Source organism: Bufo gargarizans, unplaced genomic scaffold, assembly GCF_014858855.1.
Source record: "Bufo gargarizans isolate SCDJY-AF-19 unplaced genomic scaffold, ASM1485885v1 original_scaffold_2097_pilon, whole genome shotgun sequence".
In the NCBI taxonomy this organism is placed as follows: Eukaryota; Metazoa; Chordata; class Amphibia; order Anura; family Bufonidae; genus Bufo; species Bufo gargarizans.
The window spans coordinates 58,236-68,380 of record NW_025334642.1 but is presented as its reverse complement, the minus strand read 5'-3'; the positions used below and the strand labels follow the sequence as shown (position 1 = coordinate 68,380).

General features: G+C 58.5%; 1 protein-coding gene across 1 annotated transcript; it reads right to left on the bottom strand.

The window, feature by feature from the left end:
• Positions 1–2,953: 2,953 nt before the first annotated feature.
• Positions 2,954–5,762, bottom strand: LOC122923958 (zinc finger protein 367-like). Its single transcript, XM_044274852.1, has 4 exons — positions 5,660–5,762; positions 5,044–5,361; positions 4,834–4,899; positions 2,954–3,971 (listed from the first exon to the last, which is right to left on the bottom strand). Exons 2-4 carry the CDS (start codon positions 5,342–5,344, stop codon positions 3,586–3,588), a joined length of 753 nt encoding a protein of 250 aa, XP_044130787.1. The 5' UTR covers positions 5,345–5,361; positions 5,660–5,762; the 3' UTR covers positions 2,954–3,585.
• Positions 5,763–10,145: the final 4,383 nt, after the last annotated feature.

Here is a 10,145-nt window from a genome sequence, read left to right as displayed (position 1 = left end):
TAGTGTTGGACAAGGAAGTGGAACTCAAAAATGTGATTAAAAGTTACTCAGGGAGTTCAGGTTATAGGGAAGGGACGTGGCCTCCCTCAGTAACTTTAATCACATTTTTGAGTTCCTTGTCTAACACGAAGTGATTTTAAAGGATATCAATAAAGTAGAATTTTAATAAAACTATTCAGTGAGTGTGCGAAGGTAACGCTCAGGTCCTCTGGACCAATAAGGAGATATTAAATGTGACGGTGGCACGCAAGGCTGATGTTCAGTCGCACTCGCACTACATATTGATTTGCAAGTTTGCAATTTGTTATATATTTAAAGGGAACCTGTCCTGTCCTGTCCTCACCTTTATGCTGACCTCACTGACACAGCGCAGCATAAAATAATGACAGAAACGCTGATCTCAGCCGTGTGTCACTCATCAGCTAAAAGTAAGTGGTTGCTGAAAACCAGCATCATAAACACTGCAGCCCAGGCCTCGAAAATAGTCAACTCTACCTGAGAAGAGTCCTGGTTATTCTCCTTCTCCTGCTCTCCACCATCAGCTGATGACTGGCAGTTCTCTCCTAGAGAGAAAGGGAGCACGGCAGAAGCCGGTCAGCCATCAGCAGGGGGGCGGGAAGTCATGACTACCCAGGACTCTTCTCAGGAGGCCGGGACTCTCTTCCAGGCCCGGTCTGCAATGAGTGTGATGTTGGTTCTCGGGCAACCACGCCTGTCTCTACTTCACGCTGCTGTTATCTGGGCAGCATAAAGTTGATGACACTTGTCAAGTTCCCTTTAACTGTTTACCGCAAAGAAACCTGTTGAACTTGAAGGCTTTTTCGTTCCAATATGTGCAGCCTTTTATTTTTGTGCAATATAAGTAAGGGCTCGTTCACACATCACCGTTTCTCCTTTTTGGCTCCGTTGAGGAGCAGGAGAACGGAAAGGACGGATTCGGCAGATAACTGACCACTAACTGAGCGTAACGGAGCCTAAAGACCCCATAGACTATAATGGGGTCCGTTCCGTGTCCGCTCAGAACATGATTTTTTAGCGGAGATGAAAGTCCTGCATGCGCTACTTTTGTCTCCGCTCAAAAATCATGTTCTGAGTGGACACGGAACGGACCCCATTATAGTCTATGGGGTCTTCAGGCTCTGTTACGCTCAGTTAGTGGTCAGTTATCTGCCGAATCCGTCCTTTCCGTTCTCCTGCTCCTCAACCGAGCCAAAAAGGAGAAACGGTGATGTGAATGGAGGGGGCCTACGTCATCAGGACGGGAGGAAGAAATGTGAGGTTATTTATTATTTTACATTTTGCAATTTGCACTTTATTTTCAAGAAATGTGTGTTTTACTAACACTTTATCTTTACATTGTTTGGAAAAAGATGTGTTACACAATACACATATTAAAAATTTCTTGCAAAGTTTATTAATTTGCATTTTTTGTATACATATATCGCAATATATATCGCATATCGCACATGATTCTAATTATATCGCAATATAGATTTTAGGCCATATCGCCCACCCCTAGATGACACTATATAGCATCTTATGCGGCCGATTATTCGATAACGGGATTCGTTGACAACTAAACCCTTTATCGAATATTATCAATAACGTAGATTAATCATTGCAGCCCTAGTTGTCGGCCCCGTTACTCGGGACACGAGCTGTCGGACCGTATGCCCTCCGAGACATTACTCGGGACACGAGCCGTCGGCCCCGTTACTCGGGATACGAGCCGTCGGCATCTTCTTGGAGATGATGCTACAAGGTTCACACCTGGATTTGGGGATTTTCGGCCGCTCTTCTCTGATGATCCACTCGCGCTCTGTCAGGTTGGGTGGGGCTCGTCGGTGGACAGCCATTTTCAGGTCTCTTCCGTCCATCCCATGCTTCACTGTAGGATGATATTGGGGCAGGTGATGAGCGGCGCCTGTTTCCTCCAGACAGGACTCCTAGAGTCTTGGTTCCATCAGACCTGATAATCTTGTTCCTCACAGTATGAGGTCCTTTAGGTGATTTCTTCAGGCGGCTTTCTTGTGTCTTAGGGCCCTTGCACGCGACCGTATGTCCTCTGAGACACATGTCCTGGAGCGGCATTGATCGGGAGCACACCGCATCATAGATTACTACGATACTGTGCACGCCGGGCCGCCCGCGGGACTATTGTCCTGCACTCATATGACGTGCACAGTATCATTGTAATCTCTGATGTGGTGTGCTCCCGATCAATGCTCCTCCAGGACGTGTGTCTCAGAGGACATACGGTCCTGTGCAAGGGCCCTTACTGAGGGCTTCTTTCTGGCCGCTCTTGGGGGGAGCTCTGCACACAGGGTTTTCGGAGCTCAGCCAGAGTGACCATTGGGTTCTTGGTCACCTCTTACCAAGGCCCTTCTCCTCGGGTTACTTCTCTGACTGGCCAGCTCTAGGAACAGTCCTGATTGCTCTAAACGTCTTCCATGTGAGAATTATGGAGGTCACTGTGCTCTTGGGAACTCTCAGTGCAGCGGAAATGTTTTTGTCCCTCCACACAATCCTGTCTCTGAGCTCTACAGGCAGTTCTCTCCTCCTCACGGCTGGGGTTTGCTGTGAGATCTTATATAGGGCTGTGTCCTATCCACTGAATCTACCACAGGTGACTCCAATCAAGGCGTAAACATCTCAAAAAGATCCAGAGAAATGGGGGGCCTCCAGAGAGAAATGTCCAAGTGTCACAGCAGAGGGTGTGAAGACTTATGTCCAGGTGAAATTGTAGTTTTTCCTTAATAAATTAGTAAACATTTCTACAATTCTGTCCTCACTTTCTGATTATGGGGGAATCGAGGGCAGAACATTGGGGGACGTTATACACAAGGAGCGAGAGACCAAAGTGAGAGGGGCTGAAGACTTTCCAAATGCCTTGTACGTACAGCGGGGGAGGGGCGACCACCATGAGCCGCACCGTCACGACCACACGAGAGCCGCTTCCTGAAAACACCTTTATTAGAAGACGAGACCCTGCGCTCAGGTCTCCACAGACGTACGGACAGGTGTGACCTCCAGAAGCTGGAGCCACCATCATGGGCAGGACACGCCCCGGTGAGGACATTACAGCGGACAAGCATCTGTGTGGTGGGGTCTGACTCCGGGGACCCCCACCCATCACGTGGCCCCACACATGTCTGCTGCCACCGCGCGCTGTGCTCTCCGATCTCCAACAGTCCCACAAGGATGAGTGCAGGAGCAGTCCGCCCACCGCTTCAGAACCACACAGGGCCCCAGGTCTTGTGATCGGTGGTGGTCAGCGGTCGGGGCCCCACCAATCAGATGCTACAGGACAGAGAATATGCAAGCATCCCAGCACAACCCCTTTAACCCCTTTCTGTCCATGCACCTCAGGGCACCCTGTGTGGCACGCAGTCCCTGTACAGACTGGCCAGGAGGACTCCTGGTAATATTAAAAGTGTCCTGGGGGTGGCGCACATGTCACTCGCAGGATGATCGGGCACGTCCCATCAGGCGCTGATGTTTTGGGCCCCGGCAAGTGTTTTGTTAGCAGAGTTCAGCCCCCCCAGGAGCAGCGCTCGGCCTCTCTTCCAGTGCAGTGCCGCCCGCTCAGCAGCCATGTTTTCTTTTCTTGTGTGTTTTAAGGCCGCCGGCGGACTGAAAGGCTTTCCCGCACTCCTCGCACTGGTGCAGCGTCTCCTCCAGGTGCTCGGCCTGGTGGGCTTCCAGGTCCGTTTCTGTCGGGAAGCAGGAGCCGCAGATCTCGCAGCACAGAATCACCTCCACGTGATGCTCTGCAGGGCGCGGGGCTCGGCGGGAGGAACCTGGCGGGGGGGACCCCGGGGTGCGGCTACGTGCCCGCTCCGCCTCCTCCCGCTTTACTTTATGGTTCCTTATTCTGCTCGTCCTTGTAACCGCCGCATCACTGGGTCGCAGAGGGTCCATGGGGGCCCCGACATCGTCCTCTACCCCCGATCCTGGACTCGTGTCCGCACCTGACAGAAGGACAGACATCAGGGCATCTAATAACGGGGGATGCTGCATTCTGTGTGAGTGGAGTATAGGACACGTGCATGCAGCTCTGGGTGTGACAGGAGTAGAAGAGGTATGGATGCAGCTCTGGATGTGACAGGAGTATAAGCTGTATGGATGTGACAGGAGTATAAGATGTATGGATACAGCTCTGGATGTGACAGGAGTATAAGATGCATGGATACAGCTCTGGATGTGACAGGAGTATAAGATGTATGGATGTGACAGGAGTAGAAGAGGTATGGATACAGCTCTGGGTGTGACAGGAGTATAAGATGTATGGATGCAGCTCTGGATGTGACAGGAGTAGAAGAGGTATGGATGCAGCTCTGGATGTGACAGGGGTATAAGATGTATGGATGCAGCTCTGGATGTGACAGGAGTATAAGATGTATATGGATGCAGCTCAGGATGTGACAGGGGTATAAGATGTATGGATGCAGCTCAGGATGTGACAGGGGTATAAGATGCATGGATGCAGCTCTGGATGTGACAGGAGTATAAGATAAATGGATACAGCTCTGGATGTGACAGGAGTATAAGATAACTGGATACAGCTCTGGATGTGACAGGAGTATAAGATAACTGGATACAGCTCTGGATGTGACAGGAGTATAAGATGTATGGATACAGCTCTGGATGTGACAGGAGTATAAGATGTATGGATACAGCTCTGGATGTGACAGGAGTATAGGATGTATGGATACAGCTCTGGATGTGACAGGAGTATAAGATGTATGGATACAGCTCTGGATGTGACAGGAGTATAGGATGTATGGATACAGCTCTGGATGTGACAGTCAGTAACGCTCTCGGCTGTCTTACCTGGGACCCGTGCGCTCTCTCCCTCTTCCGCGCTGCCGCTCCCGTCCTTTCCGATTCTTCTGTTCTCTGGAAATGACAGAACTGAGCAGAGATCACCCCAGGCTATACACACTGATATCTGCCCCGGGGGGGATGCTGCTGGGGCAGTCTGGACACAGCACCGATATCCTGCACTGCATTATGGGATCTCCGCTCTGAAGCGTCTCGTACCTGACATGTGCGCGGCCTGCTCCCCGTCGTCGGCTCCTCCGGGGCGGGGAGATCGGGGGTGCGAGGCCTTACCTGCGCCGCTCCTCATCACCCTGCGCAGGATGGTGTCCAGCTTGGTGGGCCGCCCGCTCCGGGGTCGGGTGTCGATGCTGTTGAAGACCTTCCACTTGTAGATGATCTGCCGGACGGTGGAGCGGTGCAGGTCGAAGACCTTGCTGATGGCCTTATAGCCTTTGCCGTCCTTGTGGGCCTCCACCACCTTCTTCCGGACCTCCTCAGAGATCTCCTTGGACCGGGGCATGGTTCCGGGGTGCACGCCTGAGAGGAGAGAGAGAGGTCCACAGTCATCCCCTCTAGGGCACGTGAATAGAATACTAGCTGAGCAGTGAGGACTGACACTTTTCAGCAGGGAATGTCACCAGTTTATAACCCTCCTGCCATTATCTCCAATTGTGGGGTTTCATTAACCCCCTCAGTGACAGGGAACCCTCCAGAGTCACCAGGGTGAACAAGGGCTGCCCCCCCAATCTATAGGTGACGCTGGGGACTGATGACGTCACCCGCCCGGTGGCTATGAGCTCAGCAGGACGCTACTGTCATCATTCTCATCACTTACCTGGAGTCAGGAGCCCGCACCGGAAGCAGCCCCGGTCCTGAGCCTCCCTGCAGGAAGCAGCCGCGGAGGACGCCGGGACATGTAGTACTCGCCGCGGCCTCCCTACTGACTACAGGGCAGAGTGCAGTGGCTCTGGGTGGTATGACGTCACTGGATGGGGCGGAGTCTCACTGCCTAATGGGCGGGGTCGCTGGATCAAGCGCTTAGCAGGATGGTGGAGAGAGGAGCGGCAGGGCGCAGGATGGTGGAGAGAGGAGCGGCAGGGCGCAGGATAGTGGAGAGAGGAGCGGCAGGGCGCAGGATAGTGGAGAGAGGAGCAGGATGGTGGAGAGAGGAGCGGCGGGGCGCAGGATGGTGGAAAGATGAGCGGCAGGGCGCAGGATAGTGGAGAGAGGAGCGGTAGGGCACAGGATGGTGGAGAGAGGAGCGGCAGGGCGCAGGATGGTGGAGAGAGGAGCGGCGGGGCGCAGGACGGTGGAGAGAGGAGCGGGAGGGCGCAGGACGGTGGAGAGAGGAGCGGGAGGGCGCAGGACGGTGGAGAGAGGAGCGGGAGAGCGTAGGATGGTAGACAGAGGAGCGGGAGGGCGCAGGACGGTGGAGAGAGGAGCGGGAGGGCGCAGGATGGTGGAGAGAGGAGCGGGAGGGCGCAGGATGGTGGAGAGAGGAGCGGGAGGGCGCAGGACGGTGGAGAGAGGAGCGGGAGGGCGCAGGACGGTGGAGAGAGGAGCGGGAGGGCGCAGGACGGTGGAGAGAGGAGCGGGAGAGCGTAGGATGGTAGACAGAGGAGCGGGAGGGCGCAGGACGGTGGAGAGAGGAGCGGGAGGGCGCAGGACGGTGGAGAGAGGAGCGGGAGGGCGCAGGACGGTGGAGAGAGGAGCGGGAGGGCGTAGGACGGTGGAGAGAGGAGCGGGAGGGCGCAGGACGGTGGAGAGAGGAGCGGCAGGGCGCAGGATGGTGGAGAGAGGAGCGGCAGGGCGCAGGATGGTGGAGAGAGGAGCGGCAGGGCGCAGGATAGTGGAGAGAGGAGCAGGATGGTGGAGAGAGGAGCGGCGGGGCGCAGGATGGTGGAAAGATGAGCGGCAGGGCGCAGGATAGTGGAGAGAGGAGCGGTAGGGCACAGGATGGTGGAGAGAGGAGCGGCAGGGCGCAGGATGGTGGAGAGAGGAGCGGCGGGGCGCAGGACGGTGGAGAGAGGAGCGGGAGGGCGCAGGACGGTGGAGAGAGGAGCGGGAGGGCGCAGCACGGTGGAGAGAGGAGCGGGAGAGCGTAGGATGGTAGACAGAGGAGCGGGAGGGCGCAGGACGGTGGAGAGAGGAGCGGGAGGGCGCAGGACGGTGGAGAGAGGAGCGGGAGGGCGCAGGACGGTGGAGAGAGGAGCGGGAGGGCGCAGGACGGTGGAGAGAGGAGCGGGAGGGCGCAGGACGGTGGAGAGAGGAGCGGGAGGGCGCAGGACGGTGGAGAGAGGAGCGGGAGGGCGCAGGACGGTGGAGAGAGGAGCGGGAGAGCGTAGGATGGTAGACAGAGGAGCGGGAGGGCGCAGGACGGTGGAGAGAGGAGCGGGAGGGCGCAGGACGGTGGAGAGAGGAGCGGGAGGGGCGCAGGACGGTGGAGAGAGAGGAGCGGGAGGGCGTAGGACGGTGGAGAGAGGAGCGGGAGGGCGCAGGACGGTGGAGAGAGGAGCGGGAGGGCGCAGGACGGTGGAAGAGGGAGCGGGAGGGCGCAGGACGGTGAGAGAGGAGCGGAGGCGGACGGGGAGGAGAGCGGGAGAGAGAGCTTAGGTTAGGAGGTAGACAGAGGAGCGGGAGGGCGCAGGACGGTGGAGAGAGGAGCGGGAGGGCGCAGGACGGTGGAGAGAGGAGCGGGAGGGCGCAGGAAGGTGGAGAGAGGAGCGGGAGGGCGTAGGACGGTGGAGAGAGGAGCGTGAGGGCGCAGGACGGTGGAGAGAGGAGTGGGATGGGCGCAGGACGGTGGAGAGAGGGAGCGGGAGGGCGCAGGATGGTAGACAGAGGAGCGGGAGGGCGCAGGATGGTGGAGAGAGGAGCGGGAGGGCGCAGGACGGTGGAGAGAGGAGCGGGAGGGCGCAGTACGGTGGAGAGAGGAGCGGGAGGGCGTAGGATGGTAGACAGAGGAGCGGGAGGGCGCAGGACGGTGGAGAGAGGAGCGGGAGGGCGTAGGACGGTGGAGAGAGGAGCGGGAGGGCGCAGGACGGTGGAGAGAGGAGCGGGAGGGGCGCAGGACGGTGGAGAGAGGAGTGGGAGGGCGCAGGACGGTGGAGAGAGGAGCAGGAGGGCGTAGGATGGTAGACAGAGGAGCGGGAGGGCGCAGGACGGTGGAGAGAGGAGCGGGAGGGCGTAGGACGGTGGAGAGAGGAGCGGGAGGGCGTAGGACGGTGGAGAGAGGAGCGGGAGGGCGTAGGACGGTGGAGAGAGGAGCGGGAGGGCGCAGGACGGTGGAGAGAGGAGCGGGAGGGCGCAGGACGGTGGAGAGAGGAGCGGTAGGGCGCAGGATGGTGGAGAGAGGAGCGGGAGGGCGCAGGACGGTGGAGAGAGGAGCGGGAGAGCGTAGGATGGTGGACAGAGGAGCGGGAGGGCGCAGGATGGTGGAGAGAGGAGCGGGAGGGCGCAGGACGGTGGAGAGAGGAGCGGGAGGGCGTAGGACGGTGGAGAGAGGAGCGGGAGGGCGCAGGACGGTGCAGAGAGGAGTGGGAGGGCGCAGGACGGTGGAGAGAGGAGCGGGAGGGCGCAGGATGGTAGACAGAGGAGCGGGAGGGCGCAGGATGGTGGAGAGAGGAGCGGGAGGGCGCAGGACGGTGGAGAGAGGAGCGGGAGGGCGCAGGACGGTGGAGAGAGGAGCGGGAGGGCGTAGGATGGTAGACAGAGGAGCGGGAGGGCGCAGGACGGTGGAGAGAGGAGCGGGAGGGCGTAGGACGGTGGAGAGAGGAGCGGGAGGGCGCAGGACGGTGGAGAGAGGAGCGGGAGGGCGCAGGACGGTGGAGAGAGGAGCGGGAGGGCGTAGGACGGTGGAGAGAGGAGTGGGAGGGCGCAGGACGGTGGAGAGAGGAGCAGGAGGGCGTAGGATGGTAGACAGAGGAGCGGGAGGGCGCAGGACGGTGGAGAGAGGAGCGGGAGGGCGCAGGACGGTGGAGAGAGGAGTGGGAGGGCGTAGGACGGTGGAGAGAGGAGTGGGAGGGCGCAGGACGGTGGAGAGAGGAGCGGGATGGTGTGTGGACGGGAGCAATGGTGGCTTGTTTACATGGGGCTGAAGGGAGGGGAGTGATGGTTTTACATGGGACTGTATATTGGGGGAGGGGAGTGATCTGGGCTCCTTATCTGTAGTTCTGATCCCGCTGACAGATTGCCTTGAAGGCCTGGTAGGGCTGATGGTGGTGCTCGGAGCTTTGGTGCTGGCCTAGCCCCTGGAGAACCACTTCACCTCCTCCCCTGTTACCCTTCCCCACAGGTCCAGTCCTCCTCGCTGTACAGAGACCGCTCTTGGGCTCTCCCCTCTGCACAAGCGCCTACGGTATCGGTCTCCTCCCACATGCGCCCCTACGGTATCGGTCTCCTCCCACAAGCGCCTATGGTATCGGTCTCCTCCCACATGCGCCCCTACGGTATCGGTCTCCTCCCACATGCGCCCCTACGGTATCGGTCTCCTCCCACATGCGCCCCTACGGTATCAGTCTCCTCCCACATGCACCCCTACGGTATCGGTCTCCTCCCACATGCGCCTACGGTATCGGTTATCCTCCCCCAAGCGCCTACGGTATCGGTCTCCTCCCACATGCGCCCCTACGGTATTGGTCTCCTCCCACAAGCGCCTACGGTATCGGTCTCCTCCCACAAGCGCCTACAGTATCGGTCTCCTCCCACATGCGCCCCTACGGTATTGGTCTCCTCCCACAAGCGCCTACAGTATCGGTCTCCTCCCACAAGCGCCTACGGTATCAGTCTCCTCCCACAAGCGCCTACGGTATCGGTCTCCTCCCACATGCGCCCCTACGGTATCGGTTATCCTCCCCCAAGCGCCTACGGTATCGGTCTCCTCCCACATGCGCCCCTATGGTATCGGTCTCCTCCCACAAGCACCTACGGTATCGGTCTCCTCCCACAAGCGCCCCTACGGTATCGGTCTCCTCCCACATGCGCCCCTACGGTATCGGTCTCCTCCCACATGTGCCCTTACGCTATCGGTCTCCTCCCACAAGTGCCTACGGTATCGGTCTCCTCCCACATGCGCCCCTACGGTATCGGTCTCCTCCCACATGCGCCCCTACGGAATCGGTCTCCTCCCAAAAGCGCCTACGGTATCGGTCTCCTCCCACATGCGCCCCTACGGTATCGGTCTCCTCCCACATGCGCCCCTACGGTATCGGTCTCCTCCCACAAGCACCTACGGTATCGGTCTCCTCCCACAAGCGCCCCTACGGTATCGGTCTCCTCCCACATGCGCCCCTACGGTATCGGTCTCCTCCCACATGTGCCCT